General features: G+C 35.6%; 1 protein-coding gene across 1 annotated transcript in view; it reads right to left on the reverse strand.

The window, feature by feature from the left end:
* Positions 1 to 16781, reverse strand: part of l(3)80Fj (lethal (3) 80Fj) — a 499933-nt gene that overhangs the window by 262097 nt on the left and 221055 nt on the right. The window contains exon 20 of the mRNA XM_069845727.1: positions 3713 to 3946. Coding sequence (XP_069701828.1) covers positions 3713 to 3946 — 234 coding nt within the window. The remainder of the gene's footprint in view (positions 1 to 3712; positions 3947 to 16781) is intronic.

The following is a 16781-nucleotide window of genomic DNA, read 5'->3' on the forward strand; positions in this document are numbered from 1 at the left end:
GCAGTCGTTAGTGAAGTCACTTCTTCCCCTGGTGCTGCCAGAGCGAAACGATAGACAAGGACGGATTGGTGAAGCCACTTCCTCTCCTGGAGCTGCCAGTCTCGTCTCGGATGCTTTCCGCATTAGTTTTACCCCTCCCCCTGCTGCCCCTCGCCATGAATCCAGAGTTTCGAGGCGCTGCAAAATTTGCAGCAGTTTGTCAGTAGCGCGCAGTTTTAAATACCTTTTCTTTAATGTTGTGAGTATAACAAGTGCGACAATGTTTAATTCTGTACAATATTTTACAGTCTATTCAGTTCAGTACCTTAACAATTCAGGAGAAATGTGAAATTAAGTGCCCATCAGTTGAATCTCATAAATGGAAAGGGCCGCTGAACAAAATAGCCTACAAAGCTCGCATATTTTTTGCTAATTTATCCAGTATCCCTGCTTTCTTCTCTCGATCTCCACACAGCCTGTATTAGATTAATGTGTTTCAAAGACAATTCCATCAGCTGGGGCAACAAGATGGAGTTTTAAAATAAGAACAGTAAATGTTGTTCATGAGAAGAAGGAGCCATTGCTAGAATGCTTTCAAACCATAATGGAATCTGAAATATCTAACAACATCACAATAAATGAGGCACGCACCCTGGTGCATACTCTTGAAGATCCTGAATTCAATTTTTGGCTCAGTTTTTTTTTTTTTTTTCATTTATTAATGTATCATGTAGATATATTATACAACCAACTGCAACATCGCCAGTTAGATATTTCTAAGATTCAAATCTTCATATAAAATAATTAAGTTATGGTTTATTTCACGACACTCGCAACTGCGGGGGTTATATAAGCGTCGCCGGTGTGCCGGAATTTTGTCCCGCAGGATTCTTTTAAATGCCAGACAATACGGAACAGTGCACAGTTGAGCAGCGAGATCTGTGAAAATGAAAACCCTAAAAAGCGTCGTAAGGTCGAAGGGATTCAGACAAGGGTTGCGGGACTCAAGGAAGTGTGTGACCTCATTATCACACAAGCTAGCACTCGATTCCAGTTCATAGATCATCTGATATTATCTTCTCATCTGTGTCAAGAAAAATTTGAATGCTACAAAAAATCATTTCCTGACAATGACCTAAATGTATGTGTGAAGCTTTTTCCAATGTCCGATAAAGACAAACTAAAAACGTAACTCACTGTGTTGTATCAGAGACAAGAATTCAGAAATATCAGTGATCCAGTCAAGCTCTTGCAGTTTCTTCTATCTGAGAACTTAAAGACCTCATTTTCAGAAGTTGTGGAAATACTACGCATAGCTATCGCTGTACCAATGACAATTTTCGAACCAGAAAGTTGCTTTTCGTGCTTGAAGAGAGTAAAATCCTATCTTAGAAATACGATAAGAGAAGAGAGACTGACCGCATTAGCTATGTTTTCCATTGTAAAGACTATGTTAAACGACATATCGGATTTTAATAAGAAGTTGATTAAAAAACTTGCAACCTACAAGACAAGGCGCATGGAACTAATCTTTAAATAAGATAAGTTGCATGGTTTATTTTTGTATGCAGCCCCTCTGAATTCAGTACCCACGAGCCGCCACTGGAACTGGCCACCCTACCCCATGATATTCTGGCCTAGTTGCCTCATAAGTGGTGCCTTGTTGGTATCACTTGTGAGGTTCAGACTTCTCTTTGGACAGTTGAATAAACAACAAGATAAACATGCGGAAGCAGTTCAATTGATAGTTTGTGTAAAATGTTATACTGTATATTTTAATTCGCTGAATGCACCTTTCAACACGAATTCGAACACTGGCAATGCTGTAAGTAGTTTCGACTTCTTCAGCTGTTAATTTACCATCATGCAGATACGGTGGAGTAACAACAATGATCCCTTTATCGGAGGGGTTTGTTATTATTCCGGGAAAACCTGACTTCATCACCACCTTCTAATAAAGTCAATAATCCGCAATCAGTTATGAATGTGTCACTCGATCTGCCACGGTAGCATTTAGATTTGAAGGCCACCATCTGATCCACATTGGGTGGCTGTTCCACTTCTGAACAATTAATTGTCACTCTACATTTTTCAATATTGCAGGCATTGTTTCCTGAATACTTTCTCTGCTAGGCCAAAACCCATAATTACAGTAACCATTGTGGATGTCAACAACATTAAAGTGGCGGTAAAAATACATCATAATTATAATTGTACGATTAACTCCGAACATCACCCTCATAGCAGAATACGACAATTCAGTTTTCATTTTAATTTTAAAATATGAGTAGACGATTTTCTTTACTAATCTTACTCTTGGACAGAATTTTTTGAAGGCTTTCGATGTGAAATTCATTAATAAAAATGGCAAAACAGAATATGTATGATCTACATCTTGGGCGTTTCGACTATCTATGGTACCTATTTTTGGGTTAAATGATAGAATTGGAAATATTTCTTATTATGATTCTATGGGTATGATTGTGTTTCAATTGGCAGCAATTTTAACAATATATTCAAAACCACAAATATCACTCCCATTAAGTCAGGTAGTTCTGTCTCTATTTTATTGTAGAATAATCTCGGAAACCTTGCATTTCATTAAACATATCATCAGTTTTTGAACTCTTGTCATAACATTTTTTATGTGACTTCAGTTCGGCATGTAATGGAATAGACACTTGAGTAGACAATTCACACAATTCAATTGTGAAAGAAAAAACAAAATCACTAAGAATGGTTTCATTTACTTCTGCCTGTATGGCTACTTCATTTTTCGAAATAACATTTGTTGAGCATTCACCTTCCATAAAACTTAAATTTTCATCTTTTCTTCTTCTTTTTGCGTCTCTTTCGTAACTTTCCGGAGCTAGTTGAGATGAGGCAGTCTTTTTCTTGTAATCCTTTAGAAAAATACTGGGAACGGTATGCTAGTTTTGGGGGTGTCCTGATCTCGTTCCCAATAAAATGAATACCGTAAATTCTTGTTGCGGGTGTTGGTTTCCAAGGTGAACCATCAACACTTGAAATCAAGAATTAAATATTGATATGAATACATTTAAAAATAAGTATATTATTATTTATTGTTGCTAATATTATACATAATATATATGTAAAGAACTCCGTAATTATGTACTTTTTGAAATTTAAATTATAAATTCCTGTCGTTGTTAACTTAATGGTTATTTATAAACATAATACTATATACATTCTATTTTTTATATTAGCCCTAGTAGCTATATAATAATACTATGATTACAAGCAGTGTAGCCTTATTTACTTTCGTCTGCGTACTGCATGGATCCACAATTAGCGTCGTTGCGCTTCAGTTTTCTGTTTTGGGAATGAATAAAAACAATATCGGTTGGTGTGTTCCTACAAGCATTACTACACTCAAGAACACAGCAATTTGCGTTACCTTTCCGCTTTTTAGGATCATCCATATTTCTAATTTAACCTGAGATGTTAAGTAAATATATTCATACGCTTCAAGCACAACTCTATCGCTGCTGTCCTGCAGTTAGTAACAACAGTCGCCACCAGAGGAGTTTGCACGGTGCCTATACAAGATTGAGGAAGCCAGAGCCATTCTAGAAATTACAACAGAGAGAGAAATCTCTCAATTCTGTAAAGAATCGAACCTTTAATCTTCCAGTCTATAACCTGTAACTGAGAAAACTGGCTCCTGCAAAGCATTCAGCATAATTAAATAGGCTATTGAAAAATGTCTCACCTTTCCATGAAGATCTACAGCAGCCAATGCTGCTGCCAGCATATTTTTTCTGACTTCTGGACTCCTGTCTCCAAGCCCAACAGATACAAAAAATGTGATGAGGTGCGAAACAGACTTTGGAGTGAGAAGCGGTGCAATTTGAGCCAGAGCAAGAGCCACTCCACTGCGCGGTTCCCATGTATCCACAGGCTGTTCCACCACACGTCCAAAACTGTCCAGTTTAGGTGGTAAAATCTAAAACAACAATCAAATCTTTTTATAAATTCCAACTATCTACATCAGCGTTTTTTAACCTTTTTCAACATGTGGCACACTAAAGGAGTAATTTAAAAACCTGTGGTACACTCATAATCTACACCAGTGGTTTCCAACCAATGAGGGAATTTTGAGGGTTTTAGAGGAAATATGTTTACTGAATGTTGGCTTGTACTGCATTCGCTAAATGTTGACTCTTGTGGACTTACTTTTTACTACTCTTTTCACTTTTATTTTTCCAATTTACTATGACAACCTTTTCGTTTTCTCACGGCACACCGCGGATCACTCATGGCATACTAATCTGCCATGGCACACTGGTTGAAAACGGCTGATCTACATTCTGGAGTCCACATCTGTGGAGTAACGGCTAGCGTGTCTGGCCGCAAAACCAGGTGGCCCGGGTTCGATTCCCGGTCGGGGCAAGTTACCTGGTTGAGGTTTTTTCCGGGGTTTTCCCTCAACCCAATATCAGCAAATGTTGGGTAACTTTCGGTGCTAGACCCCGGACTCATTTCACCGGCATTATCACCTTCACTTCATTCAGACGCTAAATAACCAAAGCTGTTCATAAAGTGTCGCAAAATAACCTACTAAAATAAAAATAAAATAAAATACATTCTGGATTCATATTCGGAAATGCACTTGAGTATGTAACTACAGTTTTCTAATGAACATTGTGTGTCCTGTAATAATTCTTTCTACTTTTCCCGTGAAATGCATAGAGTTCTGTTTCTGCAGGTTCACTTTCAGATCTTTGCAGTATAAGAGACAGCCTTTATTTAGTACTTTCATTTTTTCTGTGGCCAAAAAAGATACAACCCCTGTTGCACACGTCATAATCTAAAATCATGCAACTAAAAGTCTTATTGTACTCATATATTTGGCTATACTGTATTATTACTAGACCACAGAACCAGAAAATAAGCATGCACCTATGCAGTAAAAACTAGTGAAATATATGCTAAAATATGAAGTATATGAAGTAAAAAATACTTACTTACAAATGGCTTTTGAGGAACCCGGAGGTTCATTGTTGGTCTCACATAAACCTGCCATCAATCCCTATCCTGAGCAAGATCAATCCAGTTCCTACCATCAAATCCTATCTCCCTTAAATATATTTTAATATTATTCTCCCATCTATGTCTCGACCTTCCCAAAGGTCTTTTCCCCTCAAGTTTTCCAAATAACACTCTATATGCATTTCTAGATTCATCCATACATGCTACATGCTCTGCTCATCTCAAATGTCTGGATTTAATGTTCCTCATAAGTTAGGAAGAATACAATGCGTGCAGTTCTGCGTTCCGTAACTTTCTCCATTCTCCTGTAACTTCATCCCTCTTAGCCAAAATATTTTCGTAAGCATCTTACTCTCGAACAACCTCTGTTCCTCTCTCAAAGTGAGAGTTCAAGTTTCACAACCATACAGAACAACTGGTAATATAACTGTTTTATAAATTCTAACTTTCAGCTATTTCGAGAGCAGAGTGGACGATAAAAGCCTCTCAACTGAATAATAACAAGCATTTCCATATTTATTCTTTGTTTAATTCCCTCTCGAGTGTCATTTATATTTGTTACTGTTGCTCCGAGGTACAGTAGAATACCTCGTGTCCAGCAACTGTGTGACAAAGCCAGTGCCAGTAACTGATTTTGCAGCGTTAATTGGAAAATACGTTTATAGGTTATGTAATGACATACTGTACTGCACAAACATTTTTTTCCATGTTTAAATTTAGTAATTTTCATATATGTAGATATTTAAAAATAAAGTTTTGAAATACGTACAATGTTTATTTTTAGTATTGAATACAGTAATGTACATTCATCACTTCATAATTTATTGTAATGCATAATAGCGTAAAAAATAACATTTTCGTAACCTTAAGACAATTTTAAATAGCCATGTGACATGCAGAGCAGTGTAGCCAATGTCGCAACTATGAAGATGAAGTAGCGCTCGATGATTTGAACCTCTTTAACATATCTCTAATGTCTTCTTCTTTATATATACTATCACCCGAATGAAACTTTAACGCACTGTAGGAACAGAGAATTTCACACTTTCCTATTTAGACTCGTCCAACACCCCTTCTAATGAGAGAGTTCAAGTGCTAAATTTAAAGATATCGTCTCTGCGAATTGTTTGCAAGGCCCAAGTGACAGCTTACCGATCTCCAGGGACATAACGGGGTTTTCTGCCTATGTTTTCAAGCATGAATGATTTTTTTTTTTTTTTGCCTAGCCAAAAGTGCCGTTATTTTGGTATTGCCGGTTAATTGGGTGCCAGATATGAGGGATTTTACTGTACTTGAATTTTTCCACTTCTTAGAAGGAAAAATTTCCAATTTTTATATTTCCATTTCGTACAATATTCTGGTCATGTGACATAATCATATACTTTATCTTTTCAGGATTTACTTCCAAACCTATCTGCTTTACTTGGTTCATGTAAAATTTCCGTGTTTTCCCTAATCATTTGTAGGTTTTCTCCTAACATATTCACGCCATCTGCATAAACAAGCAACTGATGTAATCCATTCAATTCCAAACCCTTCCTGTTTTGTTGGACTTTTCTAATGACATATTCCAGACCAGGTGTGGAAAACTCGTACTGTAAACAGAGCAGTCAGCATGAGTACAACAGCAACTGTAGCAGGAGATGCTAAGCTCTCTGAGAGTGTCTGTTTTCCGTCCCTATTCTAGAGCAAAGTTAAAAAGTAAAGGTGATAGTGCATCACCTTGCTTTAGTTCGCAGTGAATTGGAAAAGCGTCAGACAGAAACTGGCTTATATGAACTCTGCTGTAAGTTTCGCTGAGACACATTTTAATTAATCAAACTAGTTTCTTGGGAATACTAAATTCAATAAGAATATTATATAAAACTTCTCTCTCAACCGAGTCATATACCTTTTTGAAATCTAAAATAACTGATGTACTGTGCTCTTATACTCCCTTTTTTTCTCCAATATGTGTCAAATACAAAAAATCTGATAAATAGTCGACCTATTGCGCCTAAAACAACATTGATGATCCCCAATAATTTCATCTACATAAGGCATAAACTCAAAAGAATATTGGGCAAAATTTTGTATGACATCAATAAAAGTGATATTCCTCGGAAGTTACTAGTCTTTTCCCCCTTCTTAAAAATAGGTACAATTATGGACTCCTTTCATTAGTCAGGTAAAATTTCCTTTTCCCAAATAGTAAGTATAAGCTTAAAGATTTCACTAGCTAATGTGTTTCCACCTCTTATATTAATTCTGCTGGAATTTGAAAGATACCTGGAGACTTGTACTTTTTCAGATTTTCTATCACAATTTCGACTTCAGAAAGTGTGAGTTTGGGTATAAATGGTCAGCAGTTTGTATCTGAATATCGACCCAATGATTTCTATTTCGCCTATGCACATTTAGTAGTTATTCCATCTGTTCAGGATGGAATGAGTGTTGCAAGCAAGCTACCATTCTCATCCTTGACCATGTTTACCCCTTGCCTGATATCCTTTCTTAAATTCCTTTATGCTCTTATATAAATCTCTAATATTTTTATACACTTGAGGTTTATTTAGTTTAACAATAATATGATATACGAAAATAATGTGAAATAATAATCATGTCATCTTTTTATTAAATCCATTTTTCTTTTCTTTAAATGTACTAATTACTAATTGTACATAAATATTTGAATTCAGTAGGTCATGCTCTCTTTTAATTAGGCAGTTTGCACACAATGTATAAATAAGATATCATGTAAACATTTATTTTTCCTCTTCCAAATTCCTCAATGAGATAGGTGGCAGTTAAAATTGTAAGCAGATCATTCATGCTCTGGTTCTTTACTTGGTTGGTGGTTACTGCCTCTTGTTGAAATGAAAATTTACAATCCACATGACTTCACTCTCGCAGGTGTTTAATTAAATACATACAGTTATGGCTTTATGAAATCAGAGTGCACTAGCAGTATCCATTGTTGCAGCAATTTCATGACCTCAACAATACGTGACTCATTGTCGCATATGCTTAAATATATTCGGTTTTGGTTCTAAAAAATCAGAGCGAACTATCAGAAAGTATCTAATGTCGTTGCAGCAACTCCACGATTTCAATATTGGTTTTATATTTCTTGAAAATTATTATTTTTATCACAGAGAAAATAGTGAAATTAGATAATAAATCGGGAAGAACAAGGAAAGATGTTAATAAATGCATTTAAATATGCAAAATAAAAATATATATGCATTTAAAGGAAAAAACCCTCGAAATATGCATTCGAACGTAAAAACTATGATCAGCAAAGATCCATTTTCAATTTTTCAATATGCTAAATCAGTAAAAACATGCAATTGCATGAAGTTCCAAAGTCTAATTATTATTATTTTTTTTTAACTACTGGCAGGTACTTCGGAATATGTATGATAAGAACTTTGTGTCAAATTTTAACGTACCTTGTTAACATGTTTCGACCTATTTTTGGTCATCTTCGGAACTGGTCGAAACATGTTAACAAGGTACGTTAAAATTTAACACAAAAAAGTTCTTATCATACATATTCCAAAGTGATACAGTGTTAAAAGTTGTGTGATCAAGATGTATAATGGCAGGTACTTGACTGTTCGTCATTCACCCATATGAAGCCAGTTATGTAGATTTGTTGGAATGTCACAGGGGAATCGGAGCTCCTGCAGAAAAATCCTTGTTACCTGGACCACAAGCTTGCCCAACACAAGTTATAAGTCGGAGGGTACACCGGGGATTGAACCCGGGTCTATAAAACTATATTGTATTTTATATTGTTTGTTGTAGTTAGTTCTGGCTGAATTAAAGAGAAAGCCTGAAAGTCTTAGCTCTATCAGATGAATGGATGAAGACACACCATTAGCCGAATGGCAAAAATGTAATCGTGGTCACTAGCAATAGTGACGTCACAGAGGCAGTGCAGTAAACTGTCTTTGCTTCATCCTCTCCCTTCCATCCAACTCCCTGACAACTCCAGTACACAAGCATCTATCAGTGGCTGGTTACCTGCTTAGATTTAGATTGCTTCTTTCTCAAAACCTTCAACATCTGTTCGGAAATGTGTTTAAGGAAAAATGAGAGGAACAATATTTGTTGTGCATATTGGGTTCTAAAATTCTAATAGGCACTTACACATCAAATATCGAGCGACATTACGACACGTCATAATGATTGTCACGAAATCATAGGTAAGCATGAACATATCCAATGTAATTGTAAACAGAAATGCATACAGTAGAAAATAAGGATAAAAACAATTTTCTTTTCATAGGACTGGACAGGACGAAGCAATTAAAACATTAAAAGAAAACTAAATTCAAATAGTTTTGGTACTAAAATGTGATTAAACAAAATATGAGTCAAAGAGAACTTCATGCAAGTTGTTATTGCTTTCGAAATTGCAAAATCATTGAAGTGCTATAATGAAGGAGAGTTCATTAAATCATGTCTGAATAAAGTTGCTAACATTACTTGTCCCAAATAATCTGATGTTTCTAACAGTATGAAATTATCCACACAGAAAATACAAAGGCGGAAAAGAGATATTGAAACACTAGCTGAACGAGAAATAAATCAAAGATGCATCAAACTATGGCCTAATCTCTCAGTTTAGGTGGAAACACAGATATCAATATAGTAGAAGTGGTAATGTTCACCGCGAAGGATCCCTCTATATAAGAATATTTGCTTGATGTCATTGCACTTTAAGGAAATACAAAAGGAGAAGAGTTATTTCAAGCATGAAGAATATATATTATATAGAAGAAATGAATCTGAACATAAAGCAACTTATTTCTGTAGTAACAGATGGGACCCGAAATATGACTTTAAAAAGTCTACTAGTGGACTAACACGTTATTAAGAGAACTGGAAGTAAGTGAGGACATAAAATGTTGTCACTGTATAACAAACCAGACTTTTCCCTCTGTGATTCGATCCAGTGCTATGGATTGAGCTCAGTGATTAGAATGCTCAGCATGTAGAACTAAGAACCCGGTTCGATCCCCAGCGCTGGAGCGAATTTTTCTCCATTAATAACTAATGGTAACCATAACAGATAATTCTGTAGACCAAAAATTAATCATTACCTATATTTGCAATCTGTTGAGCTGATATTTCTCTTTTCAAATCATAACAATGCACTTCACAAACTGTTGAAACTACTGTAACTCCACACATATTTTCTAATTGAATCAATAATTCCATCATTGGCCAAAATCAATTGTAATGGCCGCAATTGTCGCCATGTTGCAGTACATAACGAATCATAATTACGCCTGTTCAGTGAACAGGAAATTGGAGTTGAAAAAGCCCAAAACAATAAAGGTGAACATGAGGTTGCGATAATTGTCTGAAGAATTACAGTTATGATTGTTTCATATCTGACGCATTCTTTATCGTTATTGGTAGAAAGAATTATTTTTAAGTGCTTATTTAACAACACTGTATCAAATATTGAGTTATTTAGCATCAGTGGAATTGGTGATAAGATTGTATTTGGCGAGATGAGGCCGAGGATTTGCCATAGATTACATGATATCACCTTATGGTAGGAGAAAACCTCGGAAAAAACTCAACCAAGTAATCAGCCCAAGAGGGAATTGAACCTACACCCGAGCACAAAAATAGAATGATGTAACATAAGTAAAAGTCCCAGAAAGTAACAGAACAGCACAGTTTACACTCGAGAAGTTACGCAGCAGGATAATGCATGCAAGACTAATATGGTTTTTGTTGGCAGATGTAGTCCCTTGAGAAACAGTTTCGGGAGGAATATGGTCTTGTCAGAGATGCGACAGACAACATAATATTGTAGTCCATATAATTCCAGGCAGTGATGGTAATAATGAAATCAATGCTTATATCATCAGTAGTTCTCATAATGATTCCAACAGAGTATTATCAATAATAAGGTAAGACATATTTTGTATTCATAGTAGTTGGTCTAGCAAGTGGCTCACTTCTGCATGCCGCTCACTTGTTGCCATTTCTCACACATAAAAGTTACCAACCACAATTTACATTTATCTGCTTTCTTATTACTCATCTGAGTGTCATGGCATATAGCGAGTGACAGCACATAAACTGCTCATTGTTTACAAGTTTTTCTGAAAATGCATATCGGGAATTAAGCATTAGAATAGTGTGTATCTATTAAGTGTAAAAGTATTAATTGTGTGTATATACATACACACCTAAAGTGATGAAATCAGAAGCATTCGAAACTACAGTGCAGTGCATGGTTAAGGTAACATTTCTCGGCATGATGTAGGACTCTGGCATGCTGCAAACATCACCCAACCGAATAAAAGATGTAATAGAGTCGAAGCTGCAGAGAAAGCATAGACTTCAATGTCATCCAGGACCTAAAACAGACGATCGAGCAGCGAGACCGTAGAATTATTAAACTCAAAAGAAAAGTAGATGATTCGAAGCAGTATCAGAGAAGACAATGTGTGAAAATCTTCAGGATCGAAAGGAGATTGGTGAGGATACCGACAAGCTCGTGGTGGAACTGATGGTGAATACAGGAGTGGACCTAAAGGTCGAAGATATTGACAAAGCCACCAGACAGGAAGCATGACTTTCAATGGTAAGCCGAGACTGATTATCGCTAAATTTTATTGTTATAGTAAGAGGAGTGACGTCTTCTTCTAGAAGAAGAAGCTAAAGGGCTATGGCATCATCATAAAGGAAGATTTGACAAAGGTAAGGTATGGCCTGTTAAGGGAAGCCATAAGCAAATTCGACAACTCTACTGTTTGAAGAATAGATAGTATAATATTTGCTAAAGTGGGAAATATAAAGCACTGGAAAACTTGTGCTTTATGAACTTCTAAACTGTGAGGTGTTGTGCAATATCATTTTATGATATTTAATTTTCTTATAGTGTTAGTTTTCCTGAGTCTATTTTTATTTTTATTATTCTTATTATTCTTATTATTCTTATTATTATTATTATTATTATTATTATTATTATTATTATTCCATGTATTGTGGGTCCCTATCACCACGCCATGGCACGTCCTCAGATTCGGATAGAGGAAACGGCCTCCAGATATGGAGGGTAGCTGCGAATATATTGAATAAGCAGTTGTGGACAGCCGATAAGGGGTGGTCCTTCAGCTTGGGAGTTGTGCAAAGGGCTAACAACTCATCACAGTAAAAAAACAGCTTGTTACGAATCCATACAATAAGCCTCGGAAAGGGACTGATTCTCTGGCACGATCACAGCAAAGTAATAAGGTTATGAGATTTGATACTTGGATCATAACTAGTCTTTATAGAACAGGCCTATTTTTAAAAAGGGGGACAAGACTAACTGTGGCAATTTTCGAGGAATATCACTTTTGTTGAAGTCGTACAAAATTTTTTCCAATATTCTTTTGAGAAGATTAACTCTGTTAGTAGATGAAATAATTATTGGGGATCATCAGTGAGGTTTTAGGCGTAATAGAGCGACTATTGATCAGATTTTTTGTATTTGACAGATAGGGGAGAAAAAATGGGAGTATAAGGGTACAGTACATCAATTACTCATAGATTTGGGTTAAGAGAGAAGTTTTATATAATATTCTTAATGAATTTGGTATTCCCAAAAAACTAGTTCGACTAATTAAAATGTGTTTCAGTGAAACTTACAGCAAAGTCCGTATAGGCCAGTTTCTATCTGATGCTTTTCCAATTCACTGTGGGCTAAAGCAAGGAGATGCAGTATCACCTTTACTTTTTAATTTCGCTCTAGAATATGCCATTAGGAAAGTTCAGGATAACAGACTGGGTTTGGAATTGAACGGGTTACATCAGCTTCTTGTCTATGTGGATGATGTGAATATGTTAGGAGAAAATCCATAAACGATTAGGGAAAACACGAAAATTTTACTTGAAGCAAGTAAAGTGATAGATTTGAAAGTAAATTCCGAAAAGACAAAGTATATGATTATGTCTCGTGACCAGAATATTGTACGAAATGAAAATATAAAAATTGGAGATTTATCCTCCGAAGAGGTGGAAAAATTCAAATATCTTGGAGCAACAGTAACAAATATAAATGACACTCGGGAGGAAATTAAACACAGAATAAATATGGGAAATGCGTGTTATTATTCGGTTGAGCAGCTCTTATCATCCAGTCTGCTGTCCAAAAATCTGAAAGTAAGAATTTATAAAACAGTTATATTACCGGTTGTTCTGTATGATTGTGAAACTTGGACTCTCACTCTGAGAGAGGAACATAGGTTAAGGGTGTTTGAGAATAAGGTGCTTAGGAAAATATTTGGGGCTAAGCGGGATGAAGTTACAGGAGAATGGAGAAAGTTACACAACACAGAACTGCACGCATTGTATTCTTCACCTGACATAATTAGGAACATTAAATCCAGATGTTTGAGATGGGCAAGGCATGTAGCACATATGGGTGAATCCAGAAATGTATATAGAGTGTTAGTTGGGAGGCTGGAAGGAAAAAGATCTTTGGGGAGGCCGAGACGTAGATGGGAGGATAATATTAAAATGGATTTGAGAGAGGTGGGATATGATGATAGAGACTGGATTAATCTTGCACAGGATAGGGACCAATGGCGAGCTTATGTGAGGCCAGCAATAAATCTGCAAGTTCCTTAAAAGCCATTTGTAACCACTACCACTACTACTACTACTATCAGTGTTACTTTTTTTTAATACTTATTCTAGGTTAGCTCTTCTAACTTCTTAACAACTTCTTAGTTACATTTTGTTTAACTTGGCTAAGATTATTTGTTGGTTAAACAGGCCGTCAAACCCCTGACAAGAGCGAAGACCTTCACCTATATCCTCCCCAGCCACAACAGACCTGCACGAGAACCCATTCTGCTACCCTCAGATTTCAAACACCCTAGCAACAACATTTGAAAAACATTCTTCGTTTCTTCAGGTAGTGCACATCAATGTTAAAAGTATTACTACAAATTTAGATAAAATGCATTATATTTTCTCGGCTCTAAATTTACATGCTCTTGCTATTTCAGAATCTTGGCTAAAACGAACTCTTTCTTCATTCAATGTAGACCTTGATTTATTAAGAAATGATCGATTACATAAAGGAAGACACGGGGTTGCAATATGTAGTTGATGTTTTCTAATGCCAGGCGTTTGACAATAAAGTCATTTGACCTCTTGCACTCCAATATTTTTTTAAAGATAGCTATTATCATGGCCAGCCACTGAAGCACAGATTTTGAGGTGTTCTGAATCCATTTCTTGGTTTGAGTTACACAATGGGCAGTTAGGGGACTGATATATTCCAATTCTATGAAGGTGTTTGGCCAAACAATCATGGCCTCTTGCCAATCTAAATGCAGCTACAGACGATTTTCGTGGTAAATTGGGAATTAACTGTGGATTTTGATGCAGAGAGTTCCATTTTTCCCTTGGGATTGTGTTATCAAATTTTGTTTGTTGAAGTCCTAAGTATGTAGATTTAATAAATCTTTTCACAGAGTAATACATAGATTTAGTAACAGGTCTGTAAGTAGCAGTGCTGCCCTTCTTTGCTAAAGCATCCGCATTCTCGTTTCCCAGGATTCCACAATGGGATGGTATCCATTGGAATACAATTCTTTTATTGAGTGATATTAATTGAGAGAGCATTTTAATTATTTCTGCTGTTTGAAATGAAGGTGTGTGTTTAGAGACTATTGATAGAATAGCTGCTTTGGAGTCTGACAATATAACTGCATTTTCAAATTTATTGATGTGGCATAGAAGATTCCTGATATTTTCACTTATTGCAATGATTTCTCCATCAAAACTTGTTGTTCCATACCCAAGAGATCTATAAAGTGAGAAGAGACAGCACGTAACACCTGCACTGGCACCTTGTTCTCTGGAGATCAAGGATCCGTCAGTGTATAAATGAAGCCAGTTTTGTGGAGGGTACCTAATATTAATTGTCTTACTTCTGATTTTAGTATTTCTTCTGTTAAATTTAGATTATATTCTATATTTAATAGAGTTAAAGGGTTTGGTTTAATTTGTAGGTTTTCTTTTAAATTCGGGATATTGATTTTCTGTTTTAATTCTTGAACAATGGATATGAAACTTTGAGTATTCAATATACAGAGAGGACTGTATGAATGCCAATTGTTTCCTGGTAATCTAATAAGTTTTTCATATTGAATCAGTGCTTTTTCTTCTATTGTCATTTTGATGCTGTTAATATTAGTGAGGAATCTCATAGAATCTATTGGAGTTGTTTTGATTCCACCAGTAATGAGTCTGAGAGCTTGGTTTTGAACATATTCTATTTCGTTTATGAAAGGTGAAGTAATTAAAATTTCTCCGCAGTATGTCGGCACTGGCTGTATAAACATTTTGTATGTAGTGTTCAAAGTATTCCTAGACCATCCCCATTTCTTTCCTGCTAGTCTTTTTAGAAGGGAGAATCTTTCACGAGCTTTTTCAGAAATGTATTTCAAATGGTTGCTCCATGTTAACTTACTATCGAAAATAACTCCAAGATATTTGGATTCATAAGTCCTAGGAAGGTGTTGGCCATTGTATTGGATATTGAATTCTCTTTCTTTTTTACCAAGTGAAAATATTTGGTAGTTACTTTTGCTTAAATTGAGTGTCATCAAATTTGATGTATTCCATTCATGTAGTTGATTTAGAGCTTTAAGAGCACAATTTTGAATCAATGTCTCTATGTCTGTAAGATCCGCAAGTCCACAAAACTATATCATCTGCAAATAGTGCTGTTTTCATGTTTGATTCCTGTAATAGGGAGGGTAAGTCATTTATATAAATATTGAATAAAGTTGTGTTGAGGACAGCGCCCTGAGGTAGACCTCGATATGTTTGTCTGTAACTAGAAAGTGAGTTATTGAATTTATTGGCAATGAATCTTTGACTAAGGAATTCTGATATCCATCTGAACATATTGCTGGAAATACCTAATTTCTGGAGTTTTAGTAATAATTTATTTCTCCAAACAGTCATATATGCTAACTGAAAGTCAATAAATATTACCAAGGTATCTTCTTTCTTGTTAAAACTATCTTTTATTTCTTGGCCGAGGCGTATGACTTGTTCATTGGTAGAGTGTAGTTGTCGAAAGCCGGCTTGTCTTGGTGATATAAGATTTTGGGATTCTAAATACCAAGTTAATCTGTTGGAGATCATGGACTCCATGGTTTTTGCTATCATGCTTAACAGTGTTATTGGTAGATAACTATTAACATCATGAGCAGGTTTCCCTTTTTTGTGAATTGGTACAATGATTGCTTTTTTCCAAGCTGCAGGAATTGAAGTGTTCCATGATAAATTGAAAATGGATAAAAGTACAGACTTGGCTTTTTCCCCCAGATGTTTAAAAAATTCGGAATGAATGTTGTCGGGGCCAGGAGATTTCTTGGTTTTTAAATTTTGTATAGCTATATTTAATTCTTTGGAAGTAAAATTTTGATGAAATATTTCAGGTTTTGTACAAGTAATATTGTTTTTATTATTTTTATGTAATTCTCTTTTGATAAATTTGTCAGTTTTTTTTTATATTGGGATGTAATCTGTGAGAGTTTGAGTAGTGTTTATTAAATGCGTTTGCTATATCTCTACTATCTGTTAGTGTTTTGTTATGAATAATAGGTTGGCTAGTATTTTCCTGTATGTTGGAAATATTCTTGAGAAATTTATATGTTTTAGCGCTATCGGTTCTGTAATTAATATTTTCAATAAATTTATTAAAACTGTTCCATTTTGCTCTTATGATTGCTTCTTTAAGAATAGCAGTCTTCTTCCTCCAATCTTGA

The sequence above is a fragment of the Periplaneta americana genome, chromosome 14 (assembly GCF_040183065.1).
Source record: "Periplaneta americana isolate PAMFEO1 chromosome 14, P.americana_PAMFEO1_priV1, whole genome shotgun sequence".
NCBI lineage: Eukaryota > Metazoa > Arthropoda > Insecta > Blattodea > Blattidae > Periplaneta > Periplaneta americana.